Genomic DNA, 24144 nt, shown 5'->3' with positions numbered 1-24144 from the left:
TTGTTCAGCCAATTTATCTGTAAAGGATGTGTTAGCATATCTCTTCAATAACTTTCAATATACTGGTAAAAAACAAACTATGCTCATGTTCTGTCATATTACAAGCCATTTAAATCAAGAAATACTGAGGAAAGCAAAATACAGTTTTTCAATATGTATTCCCGCTGCATACATTCTTGGGAAATATTTTAAATTGAAAATGTAAAGTACTACAGTATATTCAGCCAGTATCAATTTTGTAAAATCTCATAGTGATATGAAGAAGTTTCGCAACTTTACACCAACCACTGACTGACATGCACATTTCATGTGGAAGATTGTGTTACTTAAGGGTGTGTCAGAAATCATTTGGCAATCCAGTGGAATAGCAGCAAGCTCCTGCTGGATCCACAGTGTACTGATATGCCCATAGGACAATATATCATAAACAAAAACCCACTCAAATTACAGCAGATGTCAGAAATGGTACCTGTTATTACATTCCCATCCACTGCACCTCTGTAAAATATCCATAGCTGTGCACTGCAGTCTCATTTCACAAGCAGAACAAACCTTAAACCCCCAAACTTTAAACTCTGGTCTCCTGTTGGGGTATTTAAGCAAAATTCTGAGAGAAGTGTTCAAGAGTAGTGTTGATTTCAACCAGTTTCTCTTCGATGAGCCGTTTGTGATTTTGTTTGGGTCTTTTTTGTTCAGTAATGTCCATGTCTGTCTACATTTCTTTACAATTGGAGCCGTTTGTGTCTTCATGTTGTTCTTTTTTGTTCAGTAATGTCCCTGTCTGTCTAGATTTCTTTACAATTGCAGGAATAGTTTTCTTCTATTTGCAACTGTAAGATCATTAAATTTATGACAGAATCTTCTGTTTACTTTTCAAATGGTATTACATATGAACATTCATTTCAATGTGTAGCTCTCACATGACATGTCAGCAAAAAATGTAACATACCTGGCTGAATGTATAATACCGGAGCAGAGATTGCAATTACAGTCAACAGACACAGAATGCATGAGCTTGTTTCATGGTAGATATTCAAAGGTGATACTGAAGAGAATTTGTACTGTGTTTAGGCCTGTTGATTATTTTACAAGCTCAAACACATGTTGTGCAAGGTGATGTGATTAGCATGTGTCCCACCCAGCAGACTGGTTATCAGATTTGCAACAGTCTCTCAGAAAATCTGCCTCTACCGTACATAATGAACTGATTGATTTTATGTAATTTGCCAATATTTTCATTCTTTTTAACCAGACCTTTCAATAAATATGCAGAAATACTGATATTAACAGACAGACAAATAGAAATAAAGCAAGGTGTACAAGAACTATACAAGCCATTTATAAATTATTGCCCAGAAATAACTATACTTCCAAATATTAGGTGTTACTTTGGAATGATGGTTAGATGTTAATATGCAGTTACAAATAATTCATGTACAAGAACCTCATCACACTACAATCAGAAACAGCACAGCGAGTAGGAGTACCCAGTCCCTGAAAATAGGAAGGACGTCGTGCTGCAAACACAGAGAGAAATACAGAAAGCATTAGACAGAATTAAGGCCATGATTTAATCATTATGCTGACTTTATCTGAAGAACATTTGATTAATTTAATTCAGGTACTTTGTTGTGAGAAATAAAAATAATTTTCTTCTTCCTGCAACTTGATTAGACATGTATATTATTCCTGTTTTCTTAACTATTATTAAGAACCTGCCATTTTAGATGCAATAATAGAAATCTCAGGCGATTTTAGTCCTATTTTTTAAACTGAACTTCAGCATATTTTATCTTCACATGACTGCAATAGGCTCTTGATTATTCTGACCAAGAAACATGATGTTCATAGAAAACAATACCTGCATTTAAAATTTGTTTGTATATAAATTTTAATTAGGTGTCTTGTAATGTTACAGGACAGTGGGCATTATGAGAATGGAACCTACAACCAAAGTAGGGTCCTGAGCATTAAATTTGCTCGAATCATCATTAAGGTAAATCCATAAATTATATAAAACTTCAAGAGTACTTTTTTCTTGACTGCAATACAAAATGAAAACATCATCAAAATCATCAGTTGCACAAAATTTTGCCAAATGTTCTAGATTGTAAGAAATAATTATAAAGGCTTTCATGAATGATGGTCAAATCACGTCATATAATCAAAAGTCTACTGTAGTACATTTATGTGGTAACAACTTTGCATTCTATTGAAATGATCATTCTCCAACACTATACGTGTTAATACAATAAAAATATTACTGTAACTCTTGTGCAAAAATAGAATACATCATAACAGCATATTGTATGGTTCATATAAAATAAAAACCAACCGGAAAGCCCGGGTAGCCCCGCAGTCCACCCAGTCCCTGGAACAGAAGAATTAATTTACATTCACCAAAAGTAGAGCCTACTTTCCAGGCATTAAACGCGATTAGTTTCATAATGAAGCTGCTGTTATCAAGCATTGCTCATGCATATACAATTCACAACCAGTAATGGTGTGTTATATGTTATGGATGCTAGGCAAACATTAATTTATTACTTATTTATGGTGGTCATTGCTATTCTCAGGTAGTATATTCCAGTTAAAATACTGGAGCAAGATCTAGAAAGAATGATCCCACATGAAATTCAGCTACGAATTAGTATTCACTTAGAGTAAAGAGCCTGTGAATATGTACATACTAAGATAAGAATGAAAGAGTAATGTGATTTATTATTACATATTTGTGAATATATGAAATGGGTTGCATATGTAAGGACTCTTAAACTCCAAACTTGGTATTTTGTGTTATAAGTTTTTTATGGGAGTATATCTCTAAAGGATGTAACAAGATAACATGTTATAAGGGGTATTTATTTTTCATATCTTCATATTCATAAGAGGTATGGTTTAACTTTCTGGGATGGTGACTAAAAAGGAAAAGCATTTTAAATTACAAATCAGGTTATACAAATAATCAGTTGTGTAAGGGGATATATGTCATGTAGGTAACTTTTTGGGGATTTAAATACACTTCCAGTACTTTCCATGTATATACCTGAGATAATACACCATTTGAACTTACACCTCCATGCTCAGTTTTGTAGAACAAATGGTTTTATGTAAGGCATAGTGAATATGGGAATTAAGTTGTACCATAAATTATCAAATCAAATCACTGGATCCAGTGATTGAGATTAGCTCCTTCTAAGGGGCCCATCTGAGTAGGTGTCTTCCTTTCTCACCTGAAGACAGAAACAGATCTAGTTCCCGAAATGTCATGTCCTCTATGACCTAGAATTCCGGACAATGGAAAAAGTCCAAAACCCCAGTAATTCTGTGAACCTAGACTGTCTTTGGCAGAAATGTTTACATTCTGTCTAACAGTTTCCCAAGATTTATTAACATCCGCCTCAGTGTCCAAGTTTTCCAAAGCCGCAAACCTACTTGAAATTTCAACATGATACCGCTCTTTATCCTCTACCTCATTTAAATTCTTGAGATTAATCCTCTCCATATGAACTCTGTGAGTTGTTTCTTTGCTCACTGCGAGTCTTTCCCTAACCTTTGCCACCACCAGGTGCTGGTCAGTATCACAATCTGCTGCCCTGAATGATCGGACATCAAGCATACTTGAATGCCATCTCCTGTCTATCAAAATATGGTCGATCTGATTGTGTCTTCCCATCAGGAGATGTCCAAGTAAATTTATGGATGTTACGATGTGTGAACATTTTACTTTTGGCAGTAAGATTTTTCAATGTGGCAAAGTTTACTACTCTAACTCCATTATCATTATTAATTTCATACAAACTCTCATTCCCAATCGTTGGTTTGAAATTGTCTTCCCTGCCTGCTTTGACAATGGTACCTCATAACAAAATTTTCATAGGGTACTTCGGCAATTTATCAAATACATGTTCTAGTTCTTCAGAGAACCTGTCCTTTATATCATCAATTTTATCAACCCCCAAGCTGGAGGACCACCAATTGTTGGCTGTTCGTTATTGTTTATTCAATATATTAGCAGCTTCCCTCCATACTTGGAGGGCGTCTCCTCCATCCACAACCTGAGGATGCACCATGCTGTGGTGACAAGAGACCCACCTAACATGTCCAGTAGGAATGATGCAGTTACTAAATGCAGCAGTAAAAGAAGTCTCGAATTGGTTCATTTTAGTGTAATATAAAATATTACTTTTCCAACATGAGATATGCAAACCTTTATTTATCTTCTAACGTAATTATCTTGTTACTATATGTATTACATTTTTGGTTTTCTTTTGCTGCGGTGTTCTTATCGTGCAGATAGAAGTCAAATTGTTATATCAGTGAGATATGAATATGTATACACTGATATATTGGGTTTTTGGACTTTATCCATCGTCCTGGTTTTTAAGATAACTAATAAAAACACGACGTTTCAGAAACTGGATCTGTTTCCATCCTCAGGTGAAGGAAAACACCTATTCTGTTGGGTCCGTTAGAAAGAGCTAGCCTCAACCATCCAGTGAATATGTGGAATATGAAAGAATATGTGGACCTATAAGATGGGAAGGAAAGACAGGAAATTTTATTCAGCTGTTTGATACAGAGGTCTATCATTTTTTCTTAAAAAAACTGAAATATTTGAGATAATATTTATTGGGTTTCTAACAAATATATGGTAACCACTTTGCTAGTTACAAGTCGACAGTAGGATTAACATGTGTTTCCACATTCACATTACTATATTTTAAAACAACGGTTAAAATCTATGGAATTTATTTACTTAACCAGTGAAATTCATTCAAAACTTCCTTTGAATTTAGTTCATTTGAACAGCAATGGCCACTATCTTAATACATTCGACATAACAAACTTGAAAGAAAATCTTACCATAATTCCTCTGTCGCCTTTATGTCCCTTTAGTCCCTGGAAACACAGCAAACTAATAATAATGATGTGCATGTATGAGTCTTTAGTTGTAGAATCGATTGCAGATGATGATAATAATGATTTAACATCTGAAAATAATCTGACTGTAACATTAGTTGCAGTACAAAGTCATATATGCTTCACTGATTAACATCGGTAAATGAACTTGTGTCTGAATATGCAGTAAGTTTATAATTCATTATTATATTCCTAGAGTAAACAATTTATTACAATCAGAAAAATATCAGAACTATTTCAACCATTTTGTAGTCCCCTTACAAAAACTGTTATTCAGCTGGAGGCTCAAACACCCAAAATCAACATCGACTGTTAACAGCCAAAATGAGAACAGCTGTTAAAATTAAAGAATGAGATTATGAGGTGAGATATTTTGATAGAGTATTTATAATTTCTCTCATAGTAATGGGTCTACAGGTTGGATTAGAGAGTGTGATTTCTGATTTTGTAGTTCAAGGGTCCTGATTGATTCAATTTACAATGTCTTTCATCTTAAAATATTAATAATAAATATCATGGCAAAAGGTGCGTAAAAAGAGTAAACATGTAACACTGCTGCTACAGCACCAAGACTCCTCAAAACCCTATCATCTCCGATTGGCAGGTTTCCTCCTATTTGTTCCACACCTCTATCCAACTTTACATTGTCCCACAAGAAACTACAAATAACATTTAATTTATATTCAGGTTCTTTACACTAAATGCTTATGACTGTTAAAAAGCTATAATCATTTAGTTGGTGAACGAAGTACCCCACTCTAAGGGAAACCAAAGTCACATCACCACATTTTCAAAAGCCTACCACTGGATCTTATCCACAGCCACTTAAATACAAACAAAGTTCACACCTACCAACTCTGTTCCCATAAGAACCCTTTTTTAATTCTGTATTTCAGACTCTTGCTGCATATCTTCAACCAAATGTCAATGTATTCACAGTCCGTCGATAATGCAACAATTGTTTAATCACCACTTAACGCTTAACACAACATGTTTCGGCCATAGATGGCTATCTTCAGGTCTTTTAATGCGCCATTTTAGCGCATTTCAGAACAGTGTAACAGTTGGACATATAAAAACACCTGAAGATGGACATCTATGGCCAAAACATGTTGTGTTAAGTGTTAAGTGGTGAATAAACAACTGTTGCATTATCGGCGGACTCTGACTACACAGACCCCTTTTTTAATACTACCCTCTCATTTATGTCTACGTCTCCCAAGAAGTCTCTTCCCTTGAGGTTCTCAGACCATGGTTATTAATGAATTGTTTCATTATTTCATGGCTGCTGTATGTCACATTTGGCTATCTTTCTTAATAGAATCACCATCTATCACATGGAGAGCAAAAATTACAAACTCCCTTTATATAATTTCCTCCAGTTTTTATACTTCATCTCTCCAAGGTACAAGTAAATTCCTCAGCCTTTTTTCCTCATTCTGTGTTCTTTGTTTATAATGAGAATCCAAATTTCATCATATAGATGCTCCAAGTCTGCTATGTAAGTCATGAAAATAACATATTTAACCTAAACTACATTTAACATAAAATTCCATGTTTTGCACTGATTCTTTGGCCTACTGTTATATGCAGTTTCAGATATTAAAATACTTGCTGTTGTTGTATGTAGTTCATTCAAGACCTGTCAGGTGGCTGGAAGGCCTGGGGACAACCATAACAATGCTTTATGCAAACAGTTGGTGCCCCAGAAGTTGCTGTGTGAAAGTTTTGAAAAAGCTTACAAAGAGATGTATCTTGCTGAAAATTCAATTCAGATTTTGAATTAGTGTGAGATAATTCAAAAGATTCTGTGTCAGTAAAATTAGTGGATGAAGACTGGCTTGGAATATCAATTTGAAAGGATGCACTGCAATGTATGCTCAAAAAAATTTCCATACTCCAAGAAAGGGGAGGAAATTCACCACCAAGGAAGACAGAAGAGGTAATGTTAAAAATATTCCTTACTGTGTAACCAGCCAATTGTTGGGTCAGAGATGAAATCACAAAACCAGATATCAGACATGGATTTACACTCTGATTTACTAAGCCCTATTCTATAAAAGACATGGTATGGCAAGGAAGAAAAGATTTTTCATGGAGAAGAGTGTATTTAGGGGAGATTATAAGATCTATAAAAATATTCCTTACTGTGTAACCAGCCAATTGTTGGGTCACAGATGAAATCACAAAACCAGATATCAGACATGGATTTACACTCTGATTTACTAAGCCCTATTCTATAAAAGACATGGTATGGCAAGGAAGAAAAGATTTTTCATGGAGAAGTGTGTATTAAGGGGAGATTATACGATCTATCTTCACAATGTTCATTTCATAAAGTAAAAAAGTAAAGTACAGGTATCCCTGCAACAGGCCGTGGAGGCCCATATGGTTGTGAGATGTTAAGGCTCCCACATTTTCTAGACAATCAGTTCATAGATGGCGGTGAGGTTGTCAGCCTTACGCGCTGGCCGCCCTTTACCCCCAGGAATATTCCTGGTATTCATTTCTGTTAGAGGCTGAGTCGACCCCACGTCCATAGTGCAGCTGGAAAGATTAGGTAAACTGAAAAAATTCACCTCATCGAGATTCCATCCCGTGATCTTCTGGCTTCTAGCACAGTGTCTCAACTAACTATGCTACCGCTTGACCCATGTTAATTTCATACAATTTAAATTTATGCATTTTTCTAAGATACTATACACTACACAGTTATGAGATTTGGCATGTCTATATGCTGATTTTTACAGTGATTTATTTGTAAATATATTTTAATAGTTTTTCTGTATGATTTCCTCAAATTGAGCTTTAAAAAAATGATTTATAATCACAGTAAAAAAGTCAGCAGATGGAGAGAAACCTTGCTACATGTAAGGCAAATTTCATAACCACAGAGAGAGTGGTTACTGAGGAAAATTCACCTAAACTTCACAAAATTAACAGAAAAAAAATAGGGCTTATGTCCTCCCCCTAAATCACTCATTTCTTATTTTTTCATAATATGGCACTTTGTGAATGAAACCTCCCAAGTATTCGACATACAGCATGATACCTTGGTTACTGGATGACCTACAGTGAGCAAAATAAACATAATTGCTTTTGATGTGAGCTGGATTAGAAACTACAGCTCCAAACTCACATGTCCTAAAATTACGGCCACTAAGACCGGCTGTGTATAACCCTTCCATATCATAATGATTTTTAACATGTTATAAAATACAAATCCTGTCAGACGTTTTCAAGGTCATAAGAGAAAGTAAAAATGAACAGTTACAATTATGTGTGTGTGTCTCTTTGTCTGTGTGTGTTTATGTGTATGTCCTACATAATAACTTAACATGAATTTTCAATAATGGCATTCCTTTAGTGATTAACGTCCAATTAGGAGAAGCTTAATCCATAATTTATAATAGGCGCTGTCAATCTACCAAGAAATGATTATAAAAACACTTTTTGATACATTGTGTCTCATAAAAATACACAATGAATACTGTCATTTTCTTAGATAAATTACCATTTTTTGCACTATAAACTCTCGGCGCTCCCAGGTTTTCTCAGTAGTAGGTCTGGAACAGGGTCCACTCAGCCTCGTAAGGATATATAAGGAGCTATTTCAAGGAAATAGCGGCACCGGTCTAGAAAATCGAGATTAACGGCCTTGGGGATTCGTTGCGCTGACCACGCGACACCCTCTATCCGCTACAGTTGGTACTAACTTCGCCGAAAAGCTGCGGCCATTCGGTCGGTATAGTTCGCTTGCGGACTGAAACCACGGAGTTTGTTGGTTTTTGAACCTCTCAGTTAGTGTGGCACCAAGGGCCACGCCATAGCTCAAGCGGTTAGTCGCTGGCTTCCCACCGCGGTGGCCCGGGTTAGATCCCGGGTCTGGTCAAGTGGGATTTGTGGTGGACAAAGTGGAGCTGGGGCAGGTTTCCTTGCGAGTACTTCGGTTTCTCCTGCCAATCTTCATTCCACCAAATGCTCCACAATCATCTGGGGCTGGTACAATAGGCCAGAAGTGGCCGCAGTACGAGGGACTTAGTCCCATCCCACTAGCAATAATAATAATAATAATAATAGTGTGGCACCTGAACACAACTGGTAAATGGAACATAAATAAGTTTTGTTATCATCAGCAAACAAGTAGGAAATTATTATGAATATTTTAAATTCTTGAGAGCTCATGATGATACTTCCAAGAGCATTAACAGGGTGGGACCAACACAGGCGAACCCTGGTCCACACGATTTTAGAGGCGGCATCTTTTGTATCGTTTTTCGTTAATTTCTGTTGTGCTTTTGTTTATGCCGTGACCATTAATTGGCAACCACCTAAACATGTTACGCGGCAGCGTAAACGATGAAATTTTATACAGAATGATCCGTTTTGAATTAAGGGCGGCGTGGATTTACTTCACGCCTAGGGCGGAAATTGAGCTAGCGTCGACTCTTAGGCATCAAGGGGCTTGCGGACATAGGGTTGGCGACGTTGAATGTGAAACACGAGACCATTCTGTCGCTGTACCTTTCCATGACCGATATATCAACGAGTACACCAAGATGAGAATGCATTAATTTCTAGAGAGTTGGCAACTTCTATAAATGCAGAATTATAAAATTCGGTACAATGATAAATTCTTAAAATATAAGTAAATGATACGGTAACCTCTTTTGTCGAAAATTAAAAAGAAACATGCCGGAGGCAAAAATACGTGTGCTTCGATTTTGTGGCAGTGAACAACGTGAATTTTTTGAAGTGTGTTAACATTTTTGCTCTGAAGAGAATACACACCGGACTCGTATGAAAGTTCTCGTCACCTATGATTCGATGCTTTATAATCTGGAAATATTTACCAAGGTTTCGATGGAACTTGCTCCCTCCATCTTCAGGGTAGGAAAATGGAGGCAGTAGGTTCCGTCTAAATGTTGGTAGATACAAAGAGAGCACAAATGATCTTTATAATTTCGCAAGGCAAGATAATACACCCGAATATTCTAACATTAGATTACAACTGTTTAAGCTTTTAGCCTAATAGTGCAAATACAGAGTGTACATAAAGTCCGGGAACACTTTAAATTATTTATTTCACAAGAACTACAAATTATACAGACATCATATAGGTGTCATTTTTAAGAGAAACTCACGTCCACACGGGAATTGAATTCTTGCCATACCCTTCCCAACATGGCCTCGTCGACTGTAGCGGTCGCTTCCCGGATTCCCTCCTTGAGCTCTGATACACCATCTCTTTAATATGTCCCCATAGAAAAAATCACGCGGAGTGATATTAAATTAAGCGATTCACGAACCCATCGTCATCTTCTGCCAATTGTTACAAAACTGACAACAAAACTTAAAGCGCTTGCCTTTGTCGTCGTCATTTAGCTTATGCAGTAGCTGCAGTGTGAATGGCTTCATAATCAGCTTCTTGCGCAGAACTTTCCACACTGTCTTTGGGGACATTTGGAGTTCACACGACGCTCGACGCCCTGATTTCCTCGGACTCCACGTGAATGTCTCTCTTACATGCTCTTACAAGTTCCGCATCCCCTTCACTCACACCAGGACGTCCACTCTTTTTTTCTGGGGACAAGCAACCTGTAGCCATGAATTTCTTGTGCCAGTTGTAAATTGCCTTCCTGGTTGATGGGTTCTTACCATACTTGGTCCTAAACTTTCGTTGCACATGTGTAGCGCACTTGTTTTTGTCTAATTCTAACACACAGAAAGCCTTCTCGACACCTGAAGTCGCCATGTTTGCAACTAACGCTAACTATCGGCAAATAATGGAATTACGCGCATTGGCGTAACAAACTTTCAGAGTTCTCTTCAAAATGACACGTACGAGTATATGATGTCTGTAGTTCTTGTGCAATAAATAATTTAAAGTGTTCCCGGACTTCGTGTACACTCTGTATAGTTGCAATGGTTTTCCGACAGATGCACTGCAGTGAAGAAAACAGAGACGCCTCTGAGCCCTCTGACAAAGCTAAGAGGCTTAACAAAAGCAAATGTATGAAAGCTGTGCAACGATGCTGTGCGACGGATTTTGGAGCATATTCACCTTTTAACATTATGCATTTTTTAAATATTTCTGTGTGATAGGTTGTTTATGTAAAGAAAATGCTCACTTTGCTATAAAATGTATGGAGAGAACTTGAATGCACACTTCTTGTATACAGAGTTACCAATGGTACATACATCGTACACCTCCATAGGGTAAAATAGACTTTGACAGTTACAGTCGATGACTAAATTTCCCGATGTTCTATCTTAGCCAGCTGCTTCAAAATAAATTTCCGAAACTAAAAATCATATGCCGTCATTCTGTATACAACAAATTATATGGTATCACATTCCACACAAGAGTAATCTCAATAATTCCTGACGAGAGCATCTCAGATCTAATGAGACTGTTATATTTGATACTATTTTAATAATAGTTTCCGGTTATGGGAGCGTTACAGTAGCCGAAAGTCCCTATAGATTAGACCTGTATTGCTAATCTGTACGTAGCATAATGTAGTATAACGTTCAGCGTATACGAGTAAGTTTACTCCACTTTTTATCCAGATAGGAAGCATTCAAAGCAGAGTGGGTATTCTAAGTTCTTCATACAATTAGTAGTAACCTACTAACACCTTTATTACTTGCCTGTGATTATTGCCGTTCATATAACACTGCATACATGTACAGGTGAGCACAGGTTGCAACTTATATGTAGCCCCTTGGAAGGTAACTAGTTTTTGTATGCGTTCTTTGCAGAAAGTGGACAAAATAAACGCGTCTGTTCGTCCGATATTTCCTCTGCGAAACCGCTAATCGAATTTGGATGAAGTCGTATATTGAGTTTCATTAGAAGCTGTCCAACAAAACTGATCTTAGTTGGCACTGAACTTTAATTTTATCCATCAGAAACAGTTTATTGTACAAAACATTTTATTCATAATCAAAATAAGACATAAATATCATTAAAATAGTTATAAAATATTAACTTGAAACTGTTTTCGACATAACAAAAGACAGGGAAGAAGATTCCGACCCTGGGTAACGTCAACAGCGTGCATTAGAAAAAAAAACTCCGTGGATTTAGTCCGCAAGCGAATGATACCGATTGAGCGACCGCCGCTTCTGTCCTCGAGACTTACATCGGCCTATGGCACCATGTTTACCAGGATAACTATTATAACAGTGTCAAAATTCGCGCCATAGCTCAAGCGGTTAGCCGCTGGCTTCCCACCGCGGTGACCCGTATTCGATCGCGGGTCTCATCAAGTGGGATTTGTGGTGGACAAAGTGGCGCTGGGGCAGGTTTTCTCCAAGTACTTCGGTTTCCCCTGCCAATCTTCATTCCACCAGTTGCTCCGCAATCACCCTCACCTATCAGCTGGGGCTGGTACAATAGGCCAGAAGTGGCCGCAGTATAAGGGGCTTAGTCCCACCCCACTAGCAATAAAAAAATAAAATAGTCAAAATTGCAGATAAGCTACTCCCAAAGAAGACAAGAGTTTGCAGAACAGTCAGGGCCAACAGGGGGATTCCAAAGCCATCGGCTGACTCTTCTAAAAGCTAAAAAGGAACGATGCTATATATCGTCAGAAAAGGGACGTTCTTCTTCACATCTGGAAGGATAATAGCAAGGTCAACATGATTAGTGCAATATATAATGGCAGCAATGGAGAGGTCACCAACAAATTTAGGGAAATATTAAAAGTCAACCTCTTTAATGGAGTACAACAAGTTCATGAAGGGTGCTGGCAGAGCAGACCAGTATTTACCTTGTTGTACCACCCTAAAAGAGCCATAAATTGGAGCAAAAGGCTGTGCTCTGGCTAATCACTTGTATAATATTCAATTCCTTTAGCACGTACAAGTTGCAGAACCCAGGATCAAGACTGAAGTACAAATATTTCTACTTCACGTGCTATATTTTTGGGCAGGAATGAGCTTCGAACAGACACACGATGAAGACAACGTAGAAGCAACTGATAAAGACGATGATCCTGGTCCTCCAACCCCAGATGAACCAAGAAGAGATCTTGTTGGAAGGCAGTCAGGAGACATGAAAGAGCACAATCTTTATACAATTTTTCATTTGGAAGAAAGAATTATCCACAGAAACTTTGCAGAGGTTGTGTGGCTCACAAAAAACCTAAAGACACCAGATATGAACACATGCAAAGTCCCCCTCATGAAGGAGATTACTTCAAGAGATGATATGCCTGGATGAAATACTAACACCTTTGGTGAATTCTCATTTTAAATTTCATTATGATACCTGCTCTACATTAGTAATTATAATCGTTTATATGAATGTTTGCATTTTCAATAATACTGGTAAAGTAATCCGGTCCACATGGGGGGGGGGGTTAAAAACTGATATCCGGTCATCACTGTGTTAAGTGGCTCTGGAAAGAAGAAACTTAATCATGGGGTTCGTGATGAAAATGACAATATGGTACTTTCCACATAAATGGAAAAATCGTTGGCTGCTGCAGAACACTTTGTGAAATGAGGCCAGATTTTATAAATCAATTGTAGCCTTCCACAGACATGGCAGCCCTGAGAGTGACGGGGTCAAAACGTGTTACTTTAGGTTGGAATTTTAAACAGTTCTCAGTAACAAACATGCCTTCAAAACATGCACATGATAAACGTGTAAAGATGGATGTAGACACAATGTGTACGTTCATTTCGTAGTCACCTAAGTAGTTCATCTTATCTGGAAGGCTAATGTTTTCCTAATTAAAATAAATGTCTTTGTGAAGAATTTCTGTAATTGTGTGAAAGAGCATCAGTGCAGTACTCAACCCAGATATTTGAATGAGGTATGCCTTGTAACGAACAAAGTGGGTCATTATTCGTAGACCTGCATGATGAAAGCATCTGATATCATCTGAGAAGATAGTTTCATGAGCAAAAACGTAATTTTATAATGTTCTTGCCAATTTTAAAATATTACAATAGGTGTATAGTATTCATATTTTTGTCTCCTTGTTTCCGACAAGGGAGTCTGGTAGATTATTACCAACGGTTCGGACACCATGCTGCGTCCATCTTCATTCTACCCTGAAGATGGAGGCAGCATGTTCCTCTGAACTTTAGTAAACTCCTACCAGGCTGTGCAGTGTCATAACCCGGAGACTCCAGTGTGAATTTTCACCACCATGAGAACATCAAATACAAAAATGATGTATATTCTTAATGATCATTTGAAAGTTTTAGTCTACATCTGTGTTTCCTGCACGTGCACATGAAAAGTTTTGTCACAAATGAAGAAGTCTTTGCCTCTTCCAGATTGAGAAGTATAGACTGTTACAAGTCTTCCAACAAACCCACATGTCACAAAAATTATGCATGTTTCAGGTATGTGTGGGTTTCTCGAGACTAGAGGTGCAATTTCGCAGTACTCTCAGTCGTCAGGTCCTTTCATAACAACAAAATTTCCCACTCTAATCAGTTGTCATTATGTCCTCATCTCCTAATCATAAAATTTCCCAGTACCTGTCACCTGAAGAGTGATATATATATATATATATATATATAATTTGCATATTAACATAATTATATGCACATAATATTTGGAAGCCAATTTATAAACTAAGATAAATATGATATATAAGAATTTTGTTTTTCAAAACTTGGCTTGTAAGTGTCATAAAAATACAGCTACGTTTACTAAAAACTTATTTGTAAACTAAGTGTTTATGACTTTAGGGATAATTAGGATATAAAATAAAATACCGGAAAACCGTTCTTCCCCGGTGGACCAATGGGACCCTGAAAAAGAGGAAAAGAAACAAAACTCAGTAATGGCCTACAAAAATAGTTTTTTTTCCTTCTTTTATGAAGTTTTATCGCGAATAAATAATTTGAAATGAAAGCGTGTTCCAGTGAAACAAAGCGTACAATCATCGGGTTAATTCAGACGGTATCAGCATCTTGCCCTTACCACGGCTCCTGGTTCCCCGGTGTCACCTTTCCTCCCCTTCTTTCCTCGTTTGCCTGGTGGACCAGGAGGGCCTGAAATGAACAGAATTACCAGTGTTTAGTTCACGTGGCTATGAAGTAGTTACGTTCTTACATACGCGTAAGGCACTTGGTGCTGACACATGCAGAGCACCTCTGTTACCCTTTAGTCTAACTGTTCCTGACGACGGTGCCTTACAAAAGAACACTACCATTATTTCGGACATGTGCATGTCATATTGAGTCTTTTTAAACGCGATATTTCGGAAACAGATCCACTATCCGAAACTATGCCCTTTGCCTTGCATTTTTTTTAAACAAGATGTTTTTGGCAACAGATCCGGTTTCAGAAACGTTGTGTTAGGATATCCCAAGATGATGGGCAATGCCCAAAATAGCTGTCACATTTTCATCATTCCCATTTCTATCTCACAGAGACAGACGTATGTGCTGGAACTCCGAGACAGCAGCATTTTCAGATATTTGAAATGATTTTAATCTTCATCTCTTTCACGCCTTTTAAAAGGAAAGGATCCAGTATGTTTGTCAGAAAGACAGATTATGGATTTAAGGGTAGAACGACAGCTATTTGAGCTTTCAGATTGTTCGCAGATATTTTGACATCCCTTCCGGATGTAGCAATTGCTTTTCAGAATTTGACAGAAGATCCAAAAAAGTACAAATACAGTAAAAGTAAAGCTATCCCTGTACCAGGCAGTGAAGGCCCATAGGATTATGAGACGTTGAGGGTCCCACATTATCTAACCCAGGGGTCTCCGAACTTTTCGAACCGCGGGCCACATTAGGTAATTCAGCACTTTCAACGGGCCGGATAAAATGAGAAATTAATAACTCTAGGTATATGAGTTTTATTGAAAGCACAGAATTTCATAAACTAAATACAAAGTACGTGAGAATAAATTATCGTATATTAATTACAACAGACAGTAGCAACAAATGCTCACATTTTGATCACAAATTATAATAAAACAATTAATGTGAATGATGGAACTCTTTTTGCATTCTTAAAATTTGATTAAATTGAGGTTCAAATTTTGAAACGCTAATCACAAGCAGCGACTTTAAATGTTCATCGGATAAATTTTTCCCGTATTTCGACTTGATGTACTTCATCTGGGAAAAAGTTTGTTCACACAGATACGTCGTCCCAAAAATGGAGATAAATTTACAACCAAATTTCTTTAAATTTGGAAATTGCTCAGAGTTCAGAAATTTATAAAATTCGATCAAATTTCCTTCCTTGTATTTGTCTTTAATATGATAATTTTCCTGAAGTTCAATAATTTTCATTTTAATTTGACTTGGGACATCTGCAGCATCACAGTCAAACGGATTTTGAAACAATCTAATTTCCTGAGCACTGGAATCCAAATCAGCAAATCGCTTCCGAAATTGTTCTTTCAAATCTAAAATGACTAAATTTGCAAACGAGGAAGGAAATTCTGCTTCACCCTTTTTATGCAACTCTGCACAGTATAGCATATGAACAGAGTTACAATTTTTCACTTAGCTTTCCAGAAGTATCAACTTTGCTCTGAATGCCTTGATAAGTGCAAATAAATCACAGACTAAGTTATTTTCACCCTGCAACTTTAAATTCAAATGGTTCATATGGTTTACCAGATCAGCAAAACTGCTAATTTCCAAAGCCACTTGGTATCTGATAAAAGTGGTTCGTTATGGTTTTTCTCGGTAAGAAATATATCAATTTCATTCCTGAGCTGAAAGAAGCGCGAAAGAACCTTTCCACAGCTAAGCCATCGAACTGCAGTATAATATGTCAGGTCAATAAGCTCGGAATCACATTTACGAGTACTCATTGGAAAATTAGTTCAACTGGTGCATTTCTGCACAATTCTTTCGCGGGCCGGATAAAATCACATCGCGGGTCGCATGTGGCCCGCGGGCCGTAGTTTTGAGACCCTTAATCTAGACAATCGGCTCAAAGATGGCGGTCAGCCTTACGTGCCGGACGCGCTTTACTCCCCAGGAAAATGATTTAATTCATTCCTGGTACTCATTTCTGTTAGAGGCTGGGTCAACCCCAGGGCCACAGTGTGGCTGGAAGGATTAGGTCAATTGAAAAAAATCCAATGACCACATCGGGACTTGAACTCGCGACCTTCCGATAAGAGCCCAGTGAAACAGTCATAACATAAAGTGACACATCTTACAAATGGCTTTTATAGGAAAGGTGTACTGAACCATTCATTGCAATTCCTCGACAAACAATTCACTGGGTAATATAGAATTGAAAACAGAGGGACCGAAAACGTCCACAGAACCCAGAGTTACGACGCAAAGAATGAATGTAATTTTATCCAGATCCAGACGCACCAAAGAAAGTTATTACCAGGGCCCGGATTTTGATGACATGTCATCTTTTTTTCCTTGTATCCTATGCAATGCTCTTAAATATATAAATCTCGGGCATGAGCTGCTGGTTACAGAGGTGTAAATTTTATGGGTAATTTTTGTCATTTTTTTGACATTTTTAGGTTTAAGGTAATTTTTTGGACTTTTAAGGGTATTTCTTGTCATTTTGGGCCATTTTAGGGTTTTTTCTTCATATGTTTTCTGAAATGTGAATAACATGGACGCGAAGTGTTCTTTCTTTTCTCCTTTAGGTCGTTTTTCTGGATTTTTTTCGGTCATTTTTTTAATATTTTCAGGTTATCAAAATCCGAGCCCTGCATATTACATTTTTGGGTCATATTTTAGGTATTTTTTTAAATATTTTCGGGTCATCAAAATCCGGGCCCTAGTTATTACAATGGAGGTTCATGAATTCGCTTCTTCACGCCACGCTGTTGGGAGCTATGATCATGACATCTTGGGGCATTGGAAAGAACTTCGTGAAACAAAGCACTCTGGAATTAATCAAGATGGCGTTTTCCCGCGTCTAAGCCCATTTCCAGTCATGATCTCTTCCCATCCATAGGAGTGTCCGCCAACCTCCCTATCAGCATTGTAACCGTCTTCCTTGATCCTACGTTGTGCTCCACTTATCACCGTCCTCCCTCTTCTCGTGGATGTCGAGAAGTTAGGTGGGAAGGGAGGAGAACTGTGGTTGTTGGAGCTGGTAGGCGAGAGCTCGCTTCCTGTACACCCTTAGGTGTCTCGCGAGTAGGTAAAGACGGGAGTATCCGGGTTCTGTTCGGTAATTGGTAGAGCTGAGTTCATATCCCGGGTCTTATACGGGTCTGGCTCGGGCAGGGCAGGAAGAATCTTTCACTACAATAACACACACCTCTTCAGACCGTTGCACTTAGTAATCATATAATTCCCTCCAGCTCACTGAATACAAATGAATCTATTAATAACACTTATTTAGAACTTTACTTGTAATACTTTTACGGAAGGGACGTAGTTGTAATTTTGTGTCCGACTATGCCGAAAGTTGTATGAAGACTCCTTGAGGTGGAATGCACTCTCTCTGAATCCTGAGGTCAACGAACCCCAGACCCCAGGAGAAATCCACTCCTCCACTTTTGCCATTGGTCAAGTTTTCAAACTAGGAGGTTTCCTAAATTTTTAATTTCCAATCATGTTGCTTTGCTATGTGATTCTGGCAGATGCTGACCTGACGCTAAGGTTGACAGCCCCTTGATGCATTACGACCATGGGATGAGGCTCCGGCCATCCCAATTCTAAGTTATAGCTGTCCCAAGCTGTCAGCTCTCAAATTCTCAAAGACTTTCCGACTTTGCTGAAACTGCCAGAATTCCAGGAAAGTACCAGATGTTACTTCCTGTTCACATAGCAAAACTTGAACTATGTCCCTTCTGCGTGTAAGAGTCGGCTATCTGCCGGATCTCTTTGTATTTACTTGATATTATCTTAATATAGGTATAATTAATACGCAATAGTCCTCCAATTGGAATGAACGGTTACAGCACCTCCCCCAATTTCTACTCACTGCAGTAATTTAGCGGGACCTTCCCAACTCCGATTTATTTGCTGACACATATAAATAAACAGCTACTCCATTCGGTGTTTTCCGGGGAGAATATACTGAAAAGTTGAAGCGCTCATGTTAATCATATTAATATCAAATAATTGTATAGTAAACAAACAAGTTAATCAATTAACATGCAAATCCGGGCCTTTTGTGAATTAAAAACAATCACCGTTTATTTTTGGAAAACTGAAGAATAAATATCTCAGAAACTATAACATACAGGAAACCAAGGCTTCTGTTTTCTAAGTTCCGTCGAACGGAAATGCTCAGTACTCTGCGAGTTGGATAGTTTCGAGCAATAAGAAAGGAGGAGCTCATGTGTTTCGAAACAAATTCTTCTGAGAAGTTTTATCCAATCATGCCAAATTTGGCTGAAATCGGTTCAGCGGTGTGGAAATCTATATATAGAGTAAAATGAAGTTTGTGCAGAAGTTCCCTATAATGCGATTCCTTATTAAAGACAAGTGTTGAAAATGTTATACAACACGTTCAGTTTGCGAGGTACATGTCACCGTCTAATGGGGTAACACACTTTTCTCAGCAGTGTTATTTGTCGCGACGGTACACGGCGCGTTGTTAGGTGTACTCAGGAGACGCGGGGAACGCCAGGGGATTTTGTGATTGCATGATCCTGGAATGCCAGTCACGGTAGCCGAGCGGTCTAAGGCATGTACCGTCTTCGCTCGCCTGGAAACCGGGATCGTGGGTTCGAATCCCACTCAGGGCATGGATGTTTAGTTTGTGTGTGTGCGGATTTCTGTGTTTGTGTACAGGTAGAAGCCTTGCGACGAGCTGATCACACGCCCAAGGAGTCCTACCGAATGTGTAAGATCTAGAAAAACCGAAGTGAACGGAGAAGTTCATGCAGGTAGGCCTAGGCCCACTGGGGCTGTAGTGCCAAGGAAAAAAAATGATCGTGGAATAAACACACGGAGGATACTGCGACGTGCCCTTAACCCCCGATACATGTAACAGTCGAGCTGGTACTGCTACCCGGGTTTACGCACTACATTAACCTGGTCGACGTCATCCAAACGGTAATGTGCGTAGACGATCGCAGCAGCGCTTTCTTGAGGCAGGAAGTGTAACACTTAGGCACACGTAAATAAGGGTCGCCCATGGACTGTACGGACACCGGCCAGTGACGATGCCACAACTGCAGTTATGGGATGGGAACCGCAGATAATCTCACGAGATATCACACCAGAATTTGTGCTATCCCAACCGAGGGTCTTCGAAGTACTTCACGAAGCTCAGTTACGTCCATTTCAATTCCTTGGGCTGGGGTGAGACTCAGTCCACTTCGTATGTCGACCACTATCTGGCCTACTGTACCAGCTCCGGATATTGGTGAATGTGGAACAGACCATACCATTCACTACTCTTGGAGTGCACATCTGCGATAGCTACGACATTAACAAACAGCGGACGAGTTCTTTTTACATAATATTGTGTGGACAGGCTTGAGAGCGTATTTGCCGTCCAGCATAGTCACCTCTGGGCACAGGATAATCCCCACGCTATCTGCGAACATGTGTAACAAGTCCACTTCAGCGTCAGCGTTTGGGCTGGAATTGTCGGGAACGTTATTGTGGGCCTCTGTTTGCCCAGGAGAAGTCTGGCCACTCAGCAATATCGCGATTTTCTTGGAAATATTCTCCCGGGGCTCCCTGAAGATGTGCTCCCAGCTGTGAGGAAGAAGTTGCAGTTCCAGCACGACGGTCCTCCACCTCACTAAAAGGAAGAAGATATCCTGGATTGGTTGAACATAAAATATCCAAGAAGATGGATTGGAGGTTGGGAGCAGATTACATGGCCTCCTCGGTCTCCAGATATAGCTCCAGTGTTCTTTTCCCCTGTGGGGAGACCTGAAGGAACACGTTTGTGCAGTCCCTCTCAGTATTACTGAATATCACGTGGTAAGGTTTCAAGCAGCTGAGACAACGGTCGATGCCAAGATGTTAAGGTGCGTTCGAGGGAACGCCGTGAGGCGCGCCTCCCTCTGTCTCGAAATGAACGGAGGCCGCTTTGAACGCCTATTCTAACTACCAGGCGTCCATGTGTTTATCATCTGATATCTTGAGCCACTTGATGGTATTGTGTACCTTGAAAAGTAAACGTCTCAGGACATACGATGTACAACATTCCAATTTTTTATTTGTAAGATGCAAGAAATCACATTTTGGACAGCCTGCACAAAAATTTGGTTTCACTCTATAAAAAACGCTTAGTTATGTTTCCGCTCCTCGCCAGTTGCAACGATTTCTAGGGAATGCAAACAAACATGTCATTTGACGGGTCTAGGAAGAGAGCTGCTTATGACACATGCGAAGCAAGTAACTACGGAGACCATACACGAGAGTACAGCAATGCTTTCGTCACAAAATGTCTGACCACACGGCCAGTTTTACCATTTGGTCTCACCACTGTATCCAAATGAGACAAATGAGTCTGGACACAGACAACTTTATATTTTCGATTCTGCTGAAGCCACAAGTTAACCCGTGTGCTGAGTCATGTAACCGACTGCAACAGATGAAATGAAACATACACGTATTAATCCGTAAGATGTGCTAGAAACCGATCACATTGGCTGCGCGGTCTAAGACATGAACTGTCTTCACCCACTCGAACGCTGGCATCGTATGTTCGAATCCCACTCAAGGCATGGCTGTCTGTGTGCGTTTATTCTGTTTGTGTTGTTGTGTGCTTAGGTAGTGGCTCTGCAACAGGCTGATCACTCGCCTAAGGAGTCCTACCGACTGTGTGTAGGATCAATAAACTGAAAAAGCAGACAAGGTCCAACAAAGGGCTCTAGAGCCACAATAAAATAGAGTAAGGCCCCCCCCCCATACACACATAGTTTGGCCTTCCGATCGACCTTACAGACAAAACTGTGACAGTTTACCCCCTCCTTTCCTCTCCACACACGAGCAGATAAAGCGGCAGGCTTCATGCCACAATCACGGTCTTCCAGCCTATAATGTTGAGTCACACACGTCACGTGCTACGGTCCTGCAGGCAGAACTGACGGACTGACGGGTTTCCCACAGGCCAACAGTCCAAACGATTGGCCGGCCGGCCGCACCACACACGTCAGTTTTGCCTTTCAGTCTTCAACTGTGCAGGCCGAACTGGAGGCCAAACTGTGTGTGTATGGGGGCCCTAAGATCTGCTAGCAAGACGTATGTTACGCCGAGAACCGCTAGTAAAGCTACATAACGCTCAACAAGGAAACAAGCAAACAGAAACACAGACGTCTTCTCATTATAGACATAAGAGAATCGAATCTGCGGCCAACTAAAGCCTCAAACAAAACTTCGATCACACGTCAAAGAACGAGGAAACTACCTTTTCTCAGCTGAGCGTAGCCAATGTTACGTATAAGTCCGAAACCTTACGTTTCCCGTACTAATGCTGTGTTCAAGCGCGGGTTCTGAATGTGAATAGCTCCAACAGCAATTAAAGAACGTTAATTCTGCTCTTGTTTGAGGGAGGGAACGATTACCCCTTGGGTATAAACATGACAGTATGGAAATGACTTCATCAACGATGCATTTTGATGTCACCATCTCTCCCCCTTACTATTATATAGCGAGAGGGAAGAAGGGTGGAATTCTGCCCCCTGCAATGGTAAGTTACATGCTAAAGGAATTTATGTACTGCTTTTAAATTTTATTGCACGTGTAGTGTAAACCCAGGACCCTAGGGGTTGGTGTGGGGGAAGACAAATGTTGCGGGACCAATTGGGCAATAAACAGTTTATGCAAATTTGAATTTTAGTACTGCAAGAATGAGGGAGAAAATATAAAGGGATTCTCATTCATAGAAGGGCCTTAGGGAAGAAGAGGGTGAGTTGAAAGAATAATAATTACAATGGACGAGAGAACTCTGCAAAACATTTCTTGAATTTTGTTGCGACATGCTGACCGATTCAACAAGGCATCACACTGTTGCTGCATGTTAAATCTGCGAAATGTTTCAGAGGTCCTCATGTGATGAAAAGAAATTTTCTGACGTTTTAACGTCATCAACGAAGAGTTTCCGTGCTTCGAAGCTGATGATTATGATCTGAGTTGTGTAGGCCACAGTGCACAGCGTGTCCGACACAGAATCGTGAGGTTGGTTACACTTTCCGGGGCTTTCGTCAGTCTTGTGGTTAGGAAAACAAACTGGGTCGCTTTGAAAAGAGTGATTCTTGAGGAGCTAATACTCATTCGTCTAGTCAAAAAATTCCCCGCTTTTCAGACAACAGAATCCGCAGGTTCATTATCGTCGTCAAAGGTCCTTATCATGATCCCAGCCCTCACTCACTCACTCACTCACTCACTCACTCTCTCACTCACTCACTCACTCTCACACTCACTCACTCACACACACAACACTTATTTCAGATTCGTTTTTACATTATTCTCTTTTCTACGACAACTGCCCTTTTCTCTTCGGGTTTTCTTACCAAAATTATGTACACATTCCTCATCTCTCCTGTGTGTGCTACATGCTACGACAATTTCATAATCCTTGATTTGATCACCCCAACTTATTTGATGACAAGTACGAAATATGAAACTCCTCAATATGCATCTTCTTCCAGTTCCACTTTACTTCCACAGAGGAACTGGTGATTTCTCAAGAAAGCCTAGACTCAATAATAATAATAATAATAATTCAATTCATGTTTATTTACGTGAAATAACTCAACAGCACAGTGGCCAATTACAAAGTTAGCACGAGTATATACAGAAAATAATTCAAACAAAATACAAGTATGACAAATAAATCTGTGAACATAAATCTAAAGAAGACTGAACTATATACATACATTTATGAAATATTACGAATGTTGCTAATACTGTTAGTAACTAAATACTAAGATAAGACACCTGTGAGTGATAGCATAAAATTAATAAGATTAATAACAAGTCAATAAATTAAAACCAATTACATAAGAAAAATTAAAGTTAGCCGAGGTACACACATTTGTAGTGAATTAAAACACTAATCAAGTAACACCGTAAAAGGTTCGGTACATGCTTGTAAAATATGATTCAGAGAAACCGCTCCGTCAGCAAATATGTCGAGATCTTTACCCACCACGTTGGTAGCAAGGGCGCACCGAGAAGAGGGACAGTGTCTTTTTGAGGGACGAACGCTAAAAGTAGAGAAGTCTCGAACATGGCAAGTAGGAACACGAAGACTAGCATTATCCAGAAGGGAGGAGCAGGATTTAAGGCCACGATAAACCTGAATGAAGAAGAGTGCATCAAGAA

The 24144-nt window shown here is 39.2% G+C and overlaps 1 protein-coding gene across 1 annotated transcript in view; it reads right to left on the bottom strand.

Moving 5' to 3' along the window:
• The window catches only part of LOC111865830 (collagen alpha chain CG42342), a gene marked incomplete at its 3' end in the record, with an annotated part of 284652 nt that overhangs the window by 88838 nt on the left and 171670 nt on the right, over positions 1–24144 (bottom strand). The window contains 4 exon segments of the mRNA XM_023854166.2: positions 2336–2371; positions 4867–4902; positions 14668–14703; positions 14876–14946. Coding sequence (XP_023709934.1) covers positions 2336–2371; positions 4867–4869 — 39 coding nt within the window. The 5' untranslated portion in view covers positions 4870–4902; positions 14668–14703; positions 14876–14946.

The sequence above is a fragment of the Cryptotermes secundus genome, unplaced genomic scaffold, assembly GCF_002891405.2.
Source record: "Cryptotermes secundus unplaced genomic scaffold, Csec_1.0 scaffold1057, whole genome shotgun sequence".
NCBI lineage: Eukaryota > Metazoa > Arthropoda > Insecta > Blattodea > Kalotermitidae > Cryptotermes > Cryptotermes secundus.
This window is presented reverse-complemented; position numbering and strand designations above follow the sequence as displayed.